Here is a 19,580-nt window from a genome sequence, read left to right as displayed (position 1 = left end):
TTTCAATTTAAAATTTGAATCACTAATGAACAGCGTCGCATCGTTAGTTGTAATAGCCAATCAAAAATGTGCAAGCTTTCAAGAAAGATGCACCAATACAGTAAATATATTGTCTTTACAATAATACTCAACTATTTCTATAATTTCATATGTACCTATGGCTCGAAAGCAGTCTGTTGCGATAATGCATGGGTGGAATCAGTAGGGGGGGGTGGGGGGGTAGTGGTGGTGGTGTGGTGTGGTGTGGGTGGTGGGGATCAATCATTGATTACAGCTTCTCAAAATATCTACACTTTGTCCCCTAGTATCACGCACTTCATCTCTTTTTGGCTCTCCGCTTCTTTGACAATGTGACATTTTTATGGTTCAATTAAAAAAAAAAAAAAAAAAAAGTATATTGCATGAGAAGACCTGATAGGGTAGCAATTTTTCCATTGCAGTGTGCCAGTAGATGTGCAGTGAAGAGTGGCCAACTGTTAATTTTTTTCGCAATGGTACACTTCAGTTGAATTCAGCTGCTTCGCTTGGTATGGGGTGATTGGGGGGTCTTTAAATAGTTTTAAGAAAAAAAAAAAAAAAACCTTCCAGAAGTGTTACCCAAAGATATGGGGTGTGCTCACGCTAGGCCACCACCACCTTGATTTTTTATTTTTTTTTTTCCAATAAACACTAGAAATATTACACGCAAATTTCCCTGTAAGCTCAGTCCCACACATAATGTACGTGTTATATAATGAATGCCACCTCTCCTCTTGCCATATTATTCATGATAGACATTCATGATGTCACTTGATTACTGTCAGCATGTGTTTGGGAATGTTGACTTCCAGGTAACCGGCAGGTTGTGTTGGGTGTGAGCTGGGCTCGTGTGGTAGAGTAAAAGGTGTCACCACGGAGACCATAAAAAGGGGAGGGGCCTAGGGTGGAGCCGACAGTCGAGTGGGGGGAATGCAAGCAAGATTGAGCCTGCAGTAGTGGTTCATTTGCTGACTTGCAACATGGTTTTAGGAGCAAGGAGCCAGTGAGGAATACAGGAAGACACTAGATATTTGTAACCCTCTCACACAATGTATGGCTTTGTGAGAGAGATTTGCTGAGCTCAACACCCACCCACCCCCCCACCACCGCCACCGACATGCTGACTGCTGGTGTGTGGCTGATGGCCCTGCTAGGCCAAGTGCAAGGCTGGGGCCTGTCACCGGCAGCTGACGACAATGCTGCGCCAGACCTCCAGTGCAGCCGCTGCTTCCACGGGCAGACATTTCCTCAGTGGGAAGGCTTGGCGCCAAGCCCTCTGTGTCACAGGACGCCTGGCGGCCGCGACTTCGCCACCCTACGCAGGCTCGACTGTGAAACGGCTGTCGCCTCGGCCCTCCGTCTAGGCCCTGGATGGATGCAGGGACAAGAGGGAGAGGAGCTTGTGGTAAGGGCACGTCTGTCACATTGGTGCAATTTACATTATTTCAAATTGGGGTTGCAACTAACGATTATTTTAATAATCAATTCAGTTGATTTTTTTTTTCAATTAATCGGGGAATCATTTAAAAAAAAAATCATTTCCATCCTTTATACAAAAATGACATTATTTCAAATTTAATATAAACATAAACTGATTATGATTCAGTTACTAATTTAGTCTGTAAATGTTGATTTTTTTTTTTTCCCCCCAAAGTAAAACAATCGTTTATAACAAATTATTAATTTGTTAATCAGTTGTTCGTTGGACCTCTATTTCAAGTACTGCATATGCTGTTTGGAAATGCTGTGGTGTTGTGGCTTTCAAACTTATAACACCAATTAGTACCTTCTTTTTTTTTTTTTTTTTTTTTTAACTGTCATGACCGACAGTAAACTACAGCAGCACAGTAGTAGCAAGTGTTCGGCAGGTTTTATCTATAACAAGTATATTTAATATTGTAGATCACTAGGGTGGCACGGTGGACGATCAGGTTAGCACATCTGCCTCACAGTTCTGAGGACCGGGGTTCAAATTACGGCCTCGCCTGTGTGGAGTTTGCATGTTCTCCCCATGGCTGCATGGGTTTTCTCCGGGTACACCGGTTTCCTCCCACATCCCAAAAACATGCATGTTAGATTAATTGAAAACTCTAAATTGTCTGTAGGTGTGGATGTGACTACGAATGGTTGTTTGTTTATATGTGCCCTGCGATTGGCTGGCAACCAGTTCAGGGTGTACCCTGTCTCTTGCTCAGAGTCAGCTAGTGAAGATAAGCGGTACGGAAAATGGATGTAAGCCACTGTAACATTATTCACTGTGTTGGAATATAGGGGGGAGGAACTAGTTAAGTTGTTATTCAATTTAAATGCATTGCACAAAAATAAAATTTTACCTAAATAAATGCTACCAAATAAACAGTTTTTAAAAACTTCATGCAAATGTTAAAAGTTAAATACAACTGAACTGTAGGTAGTGATGATTTAGTGTACCACTAGAGGGAGCCCTCGTACCATAGCAATTGGAATCACTGCAGTGTAGTGTATTCTTTCACTGAAAGTCCTACTCATAAATGAAATCCAATATAAGAGTGAATCCCTTACAAAGGTAATGCCAGTTATTTACAATTGCAGATCATTAACAATGTCCTTATCTGCAAATCTGACTGATATCTGCGGGGTCTTTTGCAGAATAAGTCAGACCCCTATGGAGATCAGGCATTTTTGAACCCTGTAATTACAAGGGACATAAAGTTGGTCAAAGAAATATGGCATAAAAAAAGTCGAACTACAAACTTAGTGAGGATAACGTGAATCTATCAAACCATTGTCTCTAGTTATCTCTGTGAGACTAGCGCTTTTCAATATCAGGTCACTGGGTAATAAATCAATGTTGATTAATGACATCGTTACAACCTATGATCTCGATTTTTTGTTACTAAATGAAACGTGTTTAACAGAAAGTAGCTGTAATACCATTTTAAATTAGGCGACACCAGCAAATTTGAATTTTATGAACAAGTGTCGAATAGGGATAAAAGGCAGTGGTATTGCTGTTATTTTTAAGTCATTATTTCAGTGTAAAGAAATTATACTGGGTGATGGATGGATTTGAACTCTTTTGAATATCTCTGTTTTTTAGTTAAAGGTGACCCAAAGGTTATTGTTTTAATAATTTATAGGCCTCCAAGATACAATAGAAAATGTATGGAGGACTTTTCAGAACTGCTGTCAGTTATTTGTACTGACTACAACTATTTTGTCGTAACAGGAGACTTTAACATTCATGTTGACAATAACATGGAGAAAAAAAAAAATCGAAAGAGCTCTCTGCTATACTCGACACATTTGACCTCTCTCAACATATTAAAAGTCCAACCCACACTCAAGGTCACATCTTCGACCTGGTCATCATTTCTGACCATTTTTGTGTATTCTTTGAATTACAGATTCTTCCAAAAGTTCAGACAACCTCTCTCTATTAAGAAAAGGTACATAAATGAGAGTACCGCCACTAAGTTTATGGAGACCATTGCTGTGGCACAAACTGTGAATGCTGAGACAGCATAATTTCTATTCAGCATAAATTATATTTGGATAATTTCACCTGTAAAATCTCAAATGTCATGAATGCTGTCACTACTATTCAAACTAAACCAATCTTGAGGCGACCTAGAACACCGTGGAGGAGCACAATGATGGTAAAGACCTCTAAATCAAAGTGTAGGAAAGCAGAACGTAAGTGGAAAAAAACTAAGCCCCAAATTAGAGTTATTCAGGGCGAGACAGCAACACTTTTCTGAAATCATCAGTAAGAACTTAAACAATACTCGCACTCTGTTTGCCCCAATAAAGGTTTTTTCACAGTAAATTTTTTTTTGATCTGCAACCCAATCCCCGACACCATCAACGATTGGTTTTGGCCACCACACAAAGGGAATTGACCAGCCCTCGGCCACCCCACCAAAAAATTTCTGGCTGCGCCATTCCACAATAGTAATGTATTACTGTGTGCAAATCGCTAGTCGACGTTGGCTGTAACAACTTTTGCTCTGACCAACAAACCAGAGGATGGAAAATTGCTGACGTAATGAATCTGATTGGTTAAAGAATCAGTCCTATTGTTAATCTAGTCATAGTTATAGGTGCATGACATGGCACCAAATGAAGGGAAAAACATATCCAACATTCCACAATACTGGAAGCATTGCAACCAAGAGAAACACTATGAAATGAAGAGAAATATACTTAATTAAAAAATATATATATATATATATATATATATAAAATACAACAAATATTAGAATTTGATAGTGGTAAAAGTTTAAATTCACTTTCTGGTTGTGTCACACAGGAAATAGAAGCGGATGGAGTCAAAGTGTTCATTCCAGCTCTTCTCCGAGGAGGCGAGCATGCGTCTCCAGCTACAGACTCCCCCCTCCAACGGTGGGACTGGGCCGTCTCCACTCTGGTTCGATCCAGCGTCGCCCCCGAGTGCAGCGCTCTCGGTGGGGAGCTCTACGTCCTAACAGGGGCGGGAGCACCCGGGGACGAGGGGTGTCAGGCGGGGCCGCTGCTGTGGTCCGCGGCGTGCTGCTCGGTCCCGGAGGCCGAGGGCGACTTCAGTGTGGGCTTGATCAGGGAGACGGGAAATGATGATGTCAACGAGAAACGAGTGAGCGTCAAGGAGCTGCAGGAGAGGCTGGGAGTGGAGGAGCTGTTCTCTGGAGGCTGCGCGGCGGCGGGCGGGGAGTCGACCGGTGTCGCGCTGAGTCTTCACACCGAAGACACACGAGAGTTGGCTGCAGATGAAATCGGTTTGGACAGCAAAATCGATGATGAAAGCGACTCTGATACAAGCGAAGCGGATGCAAGTGATGCAGATGGAAGCGACCCAGATGAAAGCGAAGCGTTTGCAAGGGATGCGGAAGCGGATGTGACAGAGGAGTCTGCAGTGAAGACTGAGAGCAGCAGTACAGAGGAGGCTGATGAGACGCGTTCTGTTGAAACTGTGCCTGAACAGGAGGACGAGGCAGACTCCAATTCCAGCAGCATTGTGGTCTCTATCTTCTCCACCACATTGTCCATCCTCAAAGCTCCACTCAGGCCTTTCTTCTCCAGAATCACTCAGTTCCCCAGACAGGTGAAAGATTTTCTTGTCTTCACTGTGTCCCAAAAGGGCCACTTTAATTTCCATCCTTCCATTTTCCATTCACACCTATGGGCAATTTAGAGTCTTTAATTAACCTACCATGCATGTTTTTGGGATGTGGGGGGGAAACCGGAGTACCTGGAGAAAACCCACGCTGGCACGGGGAGAACATGCAAACTCCACACAGGGGAGGCTGGACTTGTACCCAGATCCTCAGAACTGTGAGGCAGATGGGTTAAGCAGTTGGTCCCCGTGCCGCCCACTTTAATTTTTATTATTTATTGAATTGTTTTATGTTTTGTACATTTCACATATGTTAAATATATTTATCAAACAGTGGACCCCCACTATTCTTGGGGGTAAGGGACCGAGCCTGACCGCGAATAGGCACATTTCTGTGAATAATTGACCGCCGTTACAATTGGCATGTTTTTTGTACAAAGTGAAGGATTTGTCTATAATAAAAAAAAAAAAAAAAAACGAGCAGGTGAAGTTTCTGTAAAAAATGGGGGATTGGTTAAAAATGTCAAATATTTGACATTTTTACAAACCCCATTAGAGCCAACCTGAATTATTTTAATTGATTGCTTTTCCAATCCCCATCTTTGATAACATTTTGTTTCAATTTTCAATTTATTTTCAATTTTTGTATTTCAACATGATTCACAATTTTTCCAAACACCATCTTGGATATATTTTCTAAAATAAATGTAATTTTTTTTTTGTTTTCTATTATTAATCATTCCATGTTTTATGTTTAATAGTCTCTGACCTTTTAACTGAATTTATCCATTGAACTTTTTCTGAACCCCATCGGAGAACGTTTTTGAATTGTATTTTATTTAGGAAATTTCCTCTCAATTTAACATTTGATCTGACATAACCTTTTAATTTTTAATGTTGTTTTTAAATCTGTTTTTTAATTCTTGGACATTTTTGTTCAATTTAACATCCGTACGTTCGATGTCTGAAATAACCCCCCCCCCCACCCACATTTCGGCTGAATTGGTTTATGCTTGCACATTTTCAGATGACTTCAACATTACCACTTCTGTCTCCATAGCCCACCTGAATGTAAGCTATACAAGTCTCAGAGTTGTTTTGTGAGGCTTTTAAAAGATACATACAGTTTCTGAAGACATTGTCTGATTAGATATCAGTCCTTCATTCCTGTGACTCCTCCCAGAGTCAGGAATGAGGTTTGGGCGAGTGCTGGCATCAGCGCAAACCACCCTCAGGTCTTCCGCTCTCAAATTGTGGCGTGTCCCATTAACCAACGCCTTACTCCAATTAGTCGACAGGTGCGTCATCATCCTCAAAGAGACACCTCACTTTCATCATTAGATTTTTGTTTTTTTGTTTTTTTACAAAATTGGTTAATTGAAATGTATTAATTAATTAAATTTTTCATTCATCTAATTAAATAACTAGCAATTAACAGGTGGTATACATAAAGTGAGGCTGGAAACAGCCGCTGGTGCGGTTTCAATCGCTTTATTAGAAAAAAAATATAAAATAAAAAATACAGTAATCAAAAGCACATTTTCAGCACATCTGCTGGGAGCGTCACTGTACATCACAGTGGCTAGTGCTAATCTGGCCAACAGTACATTCTCATACATCCACTTACACGTAACCCAACAGAGTCGACCCACCTTTAAAGGGCACACACACAGATTCTCAGTCATTGTTACTATGGTAAAGAACCCACGTGGACAAAAATAATACCTGAACCTCACATGCCTATACTGTATTGTTCATGGGTGATGAAGAGTATGCATGAAACTTAAAAACATCTACTTTGCGGATTTCGTTTATTGCGGGGATAGTCTGGAACGTAGCCTTGGTGATAAATGAAGGATTACTGTATGTCGCAGGCATACAGTTGATATAAAGTCTACACATCCTGGTTTGAATGCCAGGTTTTTGTGATGTAAAAAAAAAAAAAAATGAGACCTACGTGAATCATTTCAAAACTTTTTCTGCCATTAATGTGACTGATTACCTGGACCATAACACATTTTTCCCACGTTTGGGAGATTTTTGTCACGGTCCAATGAAACCAAGGTTGAACTTTTTGGCCGTTATTCTGAAATGTATTTTGGCCGCGAGCACAACACTGCTCATCACCAAAAGAAACCGTAATAACAGTAGCATGATGCTTTGGGCCTGTTTTTCTTCAGCTGGAACTGGGGGCTTAGACAAAGTGGAGGGAATTATGAACAGTTCCAAATAGCTGTCAGTGGCAGCACCAAACCTCAGGCCTCTGCTAGAAATAAAAAAAATGTCAGGAAAAACCTTCAGGAGCCTAGTAGAATAGATTAACTTTGTTTTTGATATATATTTTTTTAACTACATCTAAAAATGACAGGCCCACCCCTGGTACAAGGTAATGTGAATAATGCTTACAAGTTTTTTTTCTCTCTTAAGTGATGATGTGTCTCTTCATGCAGGTGACATATGTTCTCCGGGAAGAACTCGGCGTCCTCGCTGCTCTTCCAGGAGACTCCTTTTCCCTCTTCTACCTCTTGACGTCGGACCTGTTGTCGTGGATGCGCTGGGCAGCCGAAACGCTGCTGGACATCCTGATGAACTGTGTCTATAGCCTTTACTACTGCGCCTCCTCCATGCTGGCAGAGCTGCTAAACAGTTGCTTCACGGGTGTCACTGGCGTGGGGACGCTAGCCGGCGACACGGTCGGGATATTCGGGGACGCCCTGGGCAACACCTGGTGGGTAAGCAAGTTCTTCGGAGGGCGTCTTCTGAAGCAGAGCGGGGACTACGCCGGGACGGTGGCGATGGAGATGGGGGATCAGGCGCTAGCCCTGGGCGGAGGGACGGGCTGGCTGGCGTGGAGAAGCCTAGCCGGGGTATTCAATATGTTCATCATGGGGGGGAATATCATCATCGGGGTGGTGGATGTGGTGTTTGGGGCTTTCAAGGAAGGTTTTGGACAGGAGAAGGAAATGAAACCGGTCCACACTGTTTTGTCTGAGACTGAGTAGGAACATTTTGGAGTGATTGTGTTTTTTCTTGCACTGGAATCTTATTTTCCCAACGTTTTTAAAGGCTTAACAATGAACATAAATTATTGTTTTGTTCTATTTAATGAGGACATATTGTGGAAAATTTACTTCTAAATAGCTTCCATCTAAATAGTCGGGTCTTCGAGGAACAATTATGAAATTAAACTAAGTAAATATTTTACCTGCCTATTTCTGAAAATGTCTGTGAGCAAGCCGTTCTCTGCTTCCGGTACTTTTACATAACAGTGTGAATAATTTACATAATAGCCTCTGGACCTTGAGTTTGACTTGAGTTAGATGTCGAGGCACTATTATACAGACACACCCACATCTCCTGCTTGTGTGACGCCCCTGTCATCATGTTAAAGCCGAAAGGTAAGCTGAGCTGCATTGAGTTTTGTTTGATACACAGATTAGCAGTAGCTTCTGATGAGTGGCATATACTCGATTGTGCGGTGAAGTTGGTGGCAGTGGGGGTGTATTTCTGTTTGGTGATGTGTCAATGTGGCATATACACACTGCAGTGTATGAAGTACTGCCTCCTTCGGTGAAAATGCTTTCATTGTCTTTTCAAGGATTCAAGAACTTTAATCTTCATACCAACACACATTTACACACGAAATTTGTTACCCAATGTCCCAGATTAGCCCAATAAGTCTCAAGGCTTGTGAAATATACATAGAGTAAGAAATACGATCAAATAAGACAGGATAAAAAAGATTAAAACACTTATTTGAACATTTGTTTACTTTTATGGGCACTTGTGTTATTAAAACATATGGGAACTGTTTAAATTGTGGGGGGAAACGTGTTTCCTTTAAATCGATGTTAACCAGTTAAACATTATTTTTTTTGGAAAATTACCTCTTAAGTGTGATAAAGGGAAGAACTGCTTGATGACACTGAATGTGCCTTTGTTTTATAATAATTATAATAATGATGACTGGACGTGTTTGTGTTGCATGTTTGAATAAAAGAGAATTGCGGCTTATGTCTTCTTCTTCCAGCTATGAATCAACAAGGCCAGCCATTCATTTTCTACAGCGCTTGTCCTCGTTTGGGTCGCAAGTAACTGTCGTCCCTGCTGACCGAGGGCAAGAAGCGGGGTACACCCTGGACTGTCAACCACAGGGCACATATAGACCTGGACATCATGGACAATTTAGAGTCGTCAATGACCCTAACATGCATGTTTTTGGAATGTGCGACAAAGCCCTCGCAAGTGTGGGAAGCACATGCAAATTCCACACAGAAGCTGAGATTCGACCCTCAACTGAAGCGCCAGCAGACGTTATGTGTCATACACAGTATATGTTTTGGCTACTCTTTCGTTCTCATCCTCTGCATGCACCCATTCCCATAAGGATCCTTATGGGTTTGAGTGCAGCTGGACGCAACTAATTGTGGGAGAATGTTGTGGGAATGAGAGGTGTATTTTTTTTTTCCCTGTCTCTCTCACTTCTGTATAATGTAGGTGATTTTTTTTTTAGCTTCAGTAAGGGGTAACAACTCGTGGCGACTTGCACTTTTTCCTCTCTTTTCAAAGATGTCTTTCTTTCTTGTAATAAAAACCCACAAAGACAAAATTGCTTCCTTACTTATTCTGTCAGTAAAGATTTCCCAAAACTAAAGTTTAAACTGTAAAAATACCACAGACTATGATCCCAAAACAAAATAACATTTTAAACTCATCTTACATTAGCCTTTGAAATAAAGAGTGATTTAATTTAAAATAAAAGCGCGGGAATTGTGCATGTATGTGCGGCGACACTCCATAACTTCCACTAACAACCCAGGCTAAACTTAGCTCCTCCCTGACATAGAAAGATGTACGTCTCTCCGTTGAGATGTATTACTTTAGCTACTTCCTTGACACCGATCAACACTTTGAGGTGTAGGGTGCCATCTTATAGTGTGAAAGAAAGCACAAAAACTCACTTCTTAAATAGATGAAACTACTACCAGTTTGATACACACTCATAAAATAACAAATTTGCTCAAATTACATTGCTTTTATTAAGAATCATTTATATTCATCTACACTACCAGGCAAAGGTTTGGACACAGTTTCTCATTCAATAGCCCTAGAAAGTGTCCAAATTGATAGTGTATGTGAAGACACTGATCATTTTGATGATTTCTCACAATAATTATCAAAATGATTTAACAAGGTTACATTTTCAAATGATTACTTCTAAAACATTCCGGGGAAATCACAATGTTCATTGGGGAGCTATTCTTAGAACAGGGTTAATCATGTGGTCCTTGGGGGCTATTTTATTTGTTTTGTAATGCCCTCGTATGTGGTGAAGGATGACATGGTCACAGATGCACTACAGTCACTTTATTACCACAAGCGGTAACAGAACAGCACATAAAAGAGCTGCTATCGGTTATAACTAACACCCAAGCACTCCACATCCACACAGACTCCCTGACTTGAGGCACCTTTCAAGTTTAAACGTCCCTTTGCTATTTCATCTTTGCTGATGTCACAACTGACCAACACGCCCACCCAAAACGGGCCACACTCAAAGTTGCAGATATTACATTACGGTGGAGTCTTGTTAATGACAGATCCGGACCGCAAAAGAGAAAATTCACGCATAATTTATGGCCATTATATAAAATTTGATTTGTATTTATTTATTATTATTTTTTTTGTAACACCCAAAAAATTATTCAATAAGCAGGGATAAACAACCAACAATTATGTTTGGAGTTGTTTCTCCCCCCCCCCCCCCCCCGAAAAGAAGAAACGAAAAGGAAAAAAATAAATTTTAAAAATTAGGAAAATTTTTGGAGGGATTAAAAAAAGGAAAAGAAATCCACCAATAGGTGAATCTGCGATGCGGAATCGTGAATATGTCGGGGTCCACTGTAATATGTGCTGTACAGTAATAAAAATAAATATGACTTAATAGTGTGCAATGGAGATAATTCAGCAAATTAAAGGAGAAAGTGAAAGTATACTGTACTAAATCAATGGGAAAAAAGTCATCTTCAAAGCAATCTAAAGTAAACTTCAAACAAGAAAAAAATAACTGATTGGAGTGTTATAATTGAATAACAACAATTCATTTTCTACAAAATCATGGTGAATATGTTATTATTGTTATTATTATTATTTTTACCAACAATAACTGCAATGTTCAAAAACTTTTTTTTTTTTTTAATAAGACTTATTTGGAAACTTCCGTTCTGGGGCGGAAGCGGTGGCTGAAACCCGGAAGTGTTGTCCCATTGCGTCAGACTGTGCGAGTGCGGCGTGCGGTGAGTGAGTTCATGAGGCGAGCAGTTTTTGGACCAGCTGACGTTATTAATTGTTTCTTTCAAAGGTAGGAGCAACACACACGTAGACACATGCAAACTAACCATGGAAGCGCTTTTAGCCAACGTCTTACCTCGTGAGTAAAGCACGTAATTGGGGCTAAAACTTGAGGTTGACTTAGCATTGAGGTTGGTCAGCTTTTGACAGGTGGTGACAATCAAGCGTTACCGGCTAACTAACTAGATGATGCTCCCCCCCCCCCCCCCCTTTCTTTCTCTCGTCGCTTAGAAAAGCAGCTCATCTCATTTTGTGCATAAAGTATTATGACTATTATTCTTGTACCGTATTTGGACATAAGAAGAATCACCTTTATTGTCATGAACATGCATGCATGCACACGAAATTTGTTCTTTGCATTTTACCCATCACAGTGAACACATACACATATTAGTAGAACACACTGTAGCAGGGGGCAACTTTTATGTCTCAAAAATGGGTGTCTCACTTGTGGATGAGCCACTCACGCGGGCACACCACAGCCCCTCCCCTCTCTCATGCACACTCCCTTTTCAAACGCTTAGAACTTTCTTTATAAATAATATATAAATACGTTTTTTTTAACATGGTTACATTTTATTGATGAAAACCCCCAGACAGATTTGCACACACTCACGTGCACACATAAAACAAAGGGGCGCCTTAAGGGCAAAAGCATGTGTTCTAAGAATTGCCACAACAAAACTAACACTAGACTTTGATGCACTGGCAAAAAAAGGTGATCAACAAAACAACACTGTTCCCATTAAAAGTAAATCTAAGTATTAACACTACAGTGCCTTTTTTTTGTTTTGTTTATTTTTTATATGTAAGCGCCTGGTTCTGCCTTGGCCCGCCTGTCAAATTTTAAGTCAATGTGGCACCTAAGCCAAAAAGGTTGCCCACCCCTGAGCTAAGAGAGTGAGAACAGGTGTCAAGGAATTTAAGTTTATATTTTAAGTTTAAATGTGTTTAAAGTGTATGTGAGAGGTAAGAGAGGTTTTTTTAAATGGCCTCTCTATATCGCAGATTTTTTCACCTATCGTGGGTGGGTCTGAGCGTACCCCCACCCGATATGGGGGTTTACTGTATATGTTGTAATGCATCATGTTTCGTCTACTACTTAAGGCCACAAGATCATGTTAGATAATAATAATGAGTATTCTCACCAGTTTTGGTTTTTAGTAGTCGAAATACTACATGGCATTATTACCACCCCATTTACTTAAATATGTGTCTCCAGCAGGGATGGCCACTCTTTATGTGTCCCCCCACCCTGACGACTTCCGAAGCCTCCTGGCTCTCTTGGCTGCAGAGGCGTCGCCGTCCTCTGGCGTCAAGACAGTCAGCGAGGACCCACCCGCTGGCCTCTGTGCTCGCTCCACACCCACTTTGGTGCTAGGTGCTGGGGAAGGCACAGACGTGCTGAGCGGGGCCAACGCTGTGGCCTGGTACCTGGCCATGCAGGGAAAGAGAGCCGGCGCGGACGTCAAGCAACAGAGCGAGGTGTGGCAGTGGCTCAGCTTCGCCGACAACGAGCTCATCCCGTTGTCCTGCGCCGTTGTCTTCCCCCTCATGGGGGCGATGCTGGATAAGAAGGTGAGTGTTTTTCATTTAGTTAACAGGGTGTCAAACCTTTTCATTGCTGGCCACATTGTAGTTACAGCTACTCGGGGGGGAACAACAGTGAAACACCATAAATGTATAATTGCTAGGGGTGTCACAACAGCATGGCAAAATTGACAGTTTGGTACGTACGTTATTTTCTTTTATATTAATTTATGGTTCAGTTCATATTTGGTACGATAAGGGAACAAAATGCAAAACAAACTGAATGTTGAATGACAGCTAAAATGAAACCTCAACAGCTTAAATATTTTTTTTTTTCATTTTTTAAGGAAAGTGCAGCATCAATACTTTTTAAGGAATTGAACAATGCAGACAAGTACACAATTGTTATAAAAACACTATTGGAAATAATATAGTATTTGTATGCTTTATTGTCAATCCTCAGTATGTGTAGAACATGCAGAGGGCTGAAATTTCTTTCTCAACGTCCACTGTCACAAACAAAAACAAAACAATAATAATGCAATGCTTTCTTCTCAAAGCCAACATAGTCTTTTGTTGTAAGAAGCGGTTATAGATAATAGGAAATCTGAAGCTTCCCTTCACAGCATGCCCCCAGTCCCCACAAGTTCAAAGTAAAAAAGCAACTGTAGTGTCCATTGTCGAGTAACACACGTACACATACAGAAAAAATGTCTCCATTCGCCAGTCCCATCTAGAGCCAACTCACTCTCAAGCTCCGTCTCGCTCTCCTCTCCCCATATCCACGTTGCCGATGCAGCGCTCCTCAATCAGCTTGCCCCCCCGCCATACATCCAGTTGTCGGGCATCATCGCAGGCAGTCCACAAAACGGGCTGTTGCAAAACAATGCTGTCCCATCCTGGCGCAAAAACATGCACCCCGCAGCTGGTAAGCAGCGAGAGACGTTTGTTTGGGTCTGATAACCGCCTCGTAATTTAGAATGTTCACTTACAGATTTGCTGTTTGTGAATTAGTTTGTTTGTGCTCAGACCAAAGCCCTGTCTAGTATAAAAGTATTGCTGTGATGCCATCTTGTGGCATCTTGGAGGCAAGGAACTATGTTGAAGTGAGGGGAGGAGCTTCATGTCAACAGGCCATCGCCCTGTCTAATATAAAAGTGGTGCTTTGCAGCCTTTTTAGGGGGCATCAACTACTTACAGATTTTCACTATTCTCGGCAGAGCTCACTCCCTAACCCCTGCGATTAGCAAGGTAATACTGTCCAACAACAATCTGTATATGATTGTCTTTTTTTATGTCCAGTTTTGCATGGAGCTCAAAATGAAAGGGCCACATAAAATGATGTGGAGGGCCTGATCTTGCTCGCGGGCCGCGTGTTGTCGTCTGTGACCCATTGTGTTTATTGAGTGTTATTGACGTGGTGTTATGCACCAGCTCCAGCAGACTTCCCGTGCTGAGCTGTTGCGCGCGCTGAAGGTTTTGGATAAGATGTTGGAGCCAAGAACGTACCTCGTGGGGGAGAGCCTCACACTTGCTGACATGGCCGTGGCCTCGGCTCTTCTTCTACCCTTCAGATATGTGAGTATTCATGTGTCTTTCACTTTTCTCTATTTGTTGGACACCTTCTAAAAAGAGATGATTCATCTCAAGGGGTAATTCCTTAATAAAGGTATAGTTCTGCTTAATCACTGTTCTACGTATACTCGTATAGGCTTTGGAACCATCCGACAGGACTGCATTGACCAACGTGACCAGATGGTTCACCACCTGCATCAACCAGCCACACTTCATCAAGGTACTGGGGAAGGTGACGTTGTGTGAGAAGATGGTGTCAATGAAGACAGACACTGAGGCCAAAACTTGTCCTCCTGCTGCTGCTAATGATGCTGCTAGTGACATGGCAGGAGCTACTCTTAACGGTCTGCAAATAACTTGTGTACGTTGGTTATTGTTGTTTTTGGCCAAAATGTAGACATTTAGACTCTTTCAGGGCCACCAAAGACAGAAGCCCAGCTGAAGAAGGAGGCAAAGAAGAGGGAAAAGCTGGAGAAATTCCAACAGAAGAAGGAGATGGAGGCAAAGAAGAAGACACAGCCAGCCGCAGAGGTACAACTTCTCGAAAGTCACTTTGTTATTTTTGTGCTCAAGGGCCCCATTTGAATTTTAAAACAGACAGATAGGCATGGTCATTCATAGATGACGGGGAAAATATTAAAATGTGTAATGCAAAATATGTAATCATCTTATTTTAATAGTTTATTGGAATAAAATAATTGTCATTCTCATTCCTTTTAAATATTTGTAATTAATTATGTAATTATTTCATAAATCTGTGATGTAATTTTTTTTTACTAATATATTTTAGTTATTAACAATAAACCAGTTAACAAATTATTTACTGATATAAATGTTGAAAAACTAAAAAGTACATTTAAATTAACCAATTTTAGATTAATGTAACCAAATATTACAATATTACTTCATAATGAAAATGCTTGATGGGCTGGATTAAAGAACAATGTGGGCAGCTTGTATTGTGGTGATTGTTAAAAAATATGATTTATTCTGGTCTTTTTAATTTTTCTTTCGTTCGTTTTTTTTTTTTTTTTAAGAAAAAGTCCAAACCTGAGAAGAAAGAGTTGGGGGTCATCTCATACAACATTCCTACTCCCTCTGGGGAGAAAAAAGGTGAGTTTAAAAATTCGTTTTTGTTCTAGGTGTCATTAAATTTTATGGGCAGGGGCTCCTCTGTTTATGACATAGTTACATTCCTATAGCGGCGATGAACATAATGCATCATAGTCTACACTAACAGGGTAGTTCAGTCATAATTACGTAAATATTTGTATGAAAACTACTTTTAGGCAATGAATATAAATCAATCAAATGAAAAGCAATAAGTACGACAGTAACCTTGTCGTGCTCACCATGAAGAAAATGAATCAAGTGAAACCACATTTTTCTATGGAGAACTTGTTTGATACAAAAGAGCAAATGATAAACAATATTTAATGGACAGATGAAACAAAAAATAGATCTTTGATGAAACAAAAATAGAGCTTTTTGGCAATGCACACAAACTGTATTTTTACAGACGGCGCAATGAAGCCTTTAAGGAAAAGCACACCCTGCCAACAGTCAAGCATGGTGGAGGATCCATAATGCTGTGGGGCTGCCTTGCTCCAGCTGGTACTGGAGGCCTTGACTGTATCACAGTTATCATGAAATAAGAAAATTATCAAAAGATCTTAGTACTCAGTGTAAGAAAACTTGGTTTGAGGTGAAGCTCATGGGTCCTCCAATAAGAAAAAGACCCAAAGCAGACATCCAACAGCGCACAGGAATGGTTGAAAAGGAAACAATGGACTGTTTTAAAATGGCCAGCAATGAGTCCTGATCTCAATCTAATTCTAACTGCCATTGGGGAAAAGAACCTTTCAAATGGTCAAGCGCTTGAACAACTCTGAAAGGAAGAGTGGGAGAAAAGCTTCTAGATGGATAAAATATCCACGAATGTTGAGGGGTGCCAATATTGCTGGACATGCTGTTGTCATTTTTTTTTTTTTTTTTTTTTTTTAATTTGAAATTACAATATCGGTGGTGAAGACTGGTTAGCACAGCTGCCTCACAGTTCTGAGGACCTCGGTTCCAATCCGACCTCGCCTGTGTGGAGTTTGGATGTTCTCCCCGTGCCTGCGGAAAATGAATGAATTACGATATCTAAGTTGATTTATTCATTTTCCGTACAGCTTATCCTTACTAGGGTCGCGAGCGTGCTGGAGCCTATGCCCGCTAACTGTGGGTGAGAGGCGGGGTACACCCTGGACTGGTCGACAGCCAATCACAGGGCACGTATAGACAAACAACCATTCACACTCACATTCACACTTACGAGCAATTTAGAGTCTTCAATTAACCTACCATGCATGTTTTTGGGATGCACGGTAGGTTGTGGTAATTATAAGTAAAGGTGCAACAATTGATCGATTAATCGACAATTAATTGGTTATTTACTTTAATTAATTATTAATTGATTTTGATAATCGATTAATCGTTTAGACCTTGTTCAACTTCAAATTGTCGAAATCCTGGGAATTTCAGCCTCAGTACAGTACATACAGTAAATACACTCATGAAAGCAGACTGTTTATCTTTGTGTTTAATCAAAATAAGACATTTGCAAACATCTTCTTTTACCACGGAAAATAATGATCAACATTTTTGCCCTATTTCTGACGTGTTAAGGACCAACCCAGTCACTGAATCATTATCAGTTTGTTTGTGCAATTTCTACACTGTTAAAATAATGTACAGTATATTTTTAACGTACAATACTGTAAAGTGCTATTTTTCTTATTAAAAAAAAATTGTTTTTGTGGGGCTGGAACGGATTAGTGGCATTTACATTCATTTCAATGGGGAAAGATAATTTTTGAGTGTATAAGCCTCCATTATCCTGCTGGTGAAGAGGCTGTGTGACATAAATAATAATAATAATAATAACTACATTTAGCCTCAACTGAATATTTCAATCTGTTTTTTTCTGCTGTTAGATGTCATCAGTCCCCTCCCTGACTCGTACAGTCCTCAGTATGTGGAGGCTGCTTGGTACCCGTGGTGGGAGAAGCAGGGATTTTTCAAGCCAGAATACGGGGTAAGGACGTTGCATGTTCTCAAATAGTGGCTTTCACGCTAATAAATGCAGTGTCTCAATTTATCGCTGGGTGCGTCTTTCTCAGTTACGGGCAGTAACTGTAATTTAATCGTTCATAGACATCAAAGAGTTAACTGATGAACCCACTTAAACTCGGTTGCTAACCGACGAATAAAAGCAATGCAAGTTGCACTCTGATGATGTAAATGAGGTCACTGAGACATTTTCCAATACAATATAACATGATTGTTCCACAATGTTCGGTGTGTCCATGTTTATGTTGCAGGGAGCTACGCAACAGTCAGCCTTTTTCATTTTACTTAATATTATTTTTTTACTTCCTATTTTTTATTTTCATTTTTTAAACTCCATGTTCAGTTGTCATGCATTATCAAATATTATTTTAACTCTTTTGTTGTGAGCTGCTCTACATTTATTATTCCCCACAAAACTAACAGTGCAAATTCTGGTTTTTAAACTATTCTTTAAATAAGATTTTTAGATTTTGAAATAGGTCAACAAGGGAATACAAGGGTTAACAATGTTTTTGTTTAAATAAAATATTCTTTAATGTGAAGAAATATTTGTACCATATTATATAATGTAATAATAATTATAATGCATTCAGAGCTGCCAACCTATAAAAATTCACTTCCCGGACAATTTGTCCAAATTAGTCTAAATTTCTATATTTTCAATATTTTTTTCAAGAAAATTACCTCGCGACAGTCATAATCGTTAATAAATTATGGCTTCAGTGTTTTCAATTTGAATGTTTTATTACATCAACCTTGTAATGGTGGACGCAGTTGCAGCCTGAATCAAAGTGCGAGTATCTGAGATTTCGACTTGCCATCATCAAATATATCGGTGTCTATGGATTAATTCACCTTTGCCAATTCTGTTTTCAACCCTGGTAACAAAAAAGAAAAAGAAAAATGCAAGTCTATTAAATCACATTAATCAGATCTCAAACGTAAAAATTACAACTCACCACTCTATTTTGCAAACAAACAAATAACATTGCTGATAGATTGAATTGGATAGTTTATACGTGGACAATAATATTGGATTCTATTTTGTGCAGTGTGCTTCTTGTATACATCTTCTCTTGCATGCTATTTATATTACCTATATCCACAATTGCTGTTGAAATGATGCAAATTTTCCCATGGTGGGACTAATAAAGGTTATCTTGTATTAACAAATATTTAGTAATCATTGCCATTGACGGCTGTTGAATTTGAGTATCCATGCTAACATGGAGGACTGGCAGTGAAAGAGTTAATAATAATAATATACTTTTAATCTGCCCACATTCTGAAGTAGTGTGTACAAAAATGAAAAAACACGTATTAATTCGCCTGTTATTTTTTTGTGCAAAGTTGGTTACTCCCCGCGAAAACGCGGTTCCAGCCAGACCTACGGTATGTGATGAGTGTATTGTTTCACCAAATCACTTATTTCGATGTTTTGCTACTGCTCGTAATGATAGCTTAGCATTTAGCGTGGCTATGACATTGTCTTCGCCGATCCACTCCTCGTCCTCCCTTCGTGACACTTTTGTAAGCAGCATGGTAAGTAGTGTAGCTTATTCGCTACATTTAAAAAAAACTATACATTAAAGGTCTCCCACCTAATTATTACTTAGTGCCTAGGGGACATAAATTTCCTTGGCCATAATATGATAATATATGTTATATAATCACATCACTGACTGTCATATTATCAACAGAGGCAAAGTATAAGTTGTCCAAACCCCAAAGGCATCTTCATGATGTGCATCCCTCCACCCAATGTGACCGGATCACTCCACCTGGGTCACGCCCTCACCAACGCCATCCAGGATTGCTTGACCAGATGGTAACAATGCTTACAGTTCAAACTACATTGAAGCTCAGAATTGCCTGATGTTGATCCACTTCCTGTCTGCGT

General features: G+C 40.1%; 2 protein-coding genes across 5 annotated transcripts in view; both read left to right on the top strand.

Annotated features, from left to right (window-relative positions):
- Positions 1-709: 709 nt before the first annotated feature.
- Positions 710-9,703, top strand: LOC133401395 (uncharacterized). 2 transcript variants are annotated; one of them, XM_061674348.1, is made up of 4 exons: positions 710-1,423; positions 4,310-5,098; positions 7,561-7,838; positions 9,141-9,703. In XM_061674348.1, exons 1-4 carry the CDS (start codon positions 1,136-1,138, stop codon positions 9,532-9,534), a joined length of 1,749 nt encoding a protein of 582 aa, XP_061530332.1. In that variant the 5' UTR covers positions 710-1,135; the 3' UTR covers positions 9,535-9,703. The 2 variants fall into 2 exon arrangements, with proteins under 2 accessions (XP_061530332.1, XP_061530333.1); XM_061674349.1 differs by having other exon boundaries at positions 715-1,423; positions 7,561-9,234.
- A 1,670-nt stretch (positions 9,704-11,373) lies between these two features.
- Positions 11,374-19,580, top strand: part of vars1 (valyl-tRNA synthetase 1) — a 21,982-nt gene continuing 13,775 nt past the window's right edge. The window contains exons 1-8 of one of the 3 annotated variants that reach the window (XM_061674345.1): positions 11,374-11,471; positions 12,687-13,039; positions 14,426-14,569; positions 14,703-14,910; positions 14,982-15,097; positions 15,604-15,679; positions 17,545-17,645; positions 19,381-19,508. In XM_061674345.1, the coding sequence (XP_061530329.1) occupies positions 12,689-13,039; positions 14,426-14,569; positions 14,703-14,910; positions 14,982-15,097; positions 15,604-15,679; positions 17,545-17,645; positions 19,381-19,508 (1,124 nt within the window). In that variant the 5' untranslated portion in view covers positions 11,374-11,471; positions 12,687-12,688. Of the gene's footprint in view, positions 11,472-12,683; positions 13,040-13,099; positions 13,191-14,425; positions 14,570-14,702; positions 14,911-14,981; positions 15,098-15,603; positions 15,680-17,544; positions 17,646-19,380; positions 19,509-19,580 lie in introns of those variants that run through there. The other 2 variants (XM_061674346.1, XM_061674347.1) reach the window with 2 other exon arrangements.

The sequence above is a fragment of the Phycodurus eques genome, chromosome 4 (assembly GCF_024500275.1).
Source record: "Phycodurus eques isolate BA_2022a chromosome 4, UOR_Pequ_1.1, whole genome shotgun sequence".
NCBI classification, from domain to species: domain Eukaryota; kingdom Metazoa; phylum Chordata; class Actinopteri; order Syngnathiformes; family Syngnathidae; genus Phycodurus; species Phycodurus eques.
This window is presented reverse-complemented; position numbering and strand designations above follow the sequence as displayed.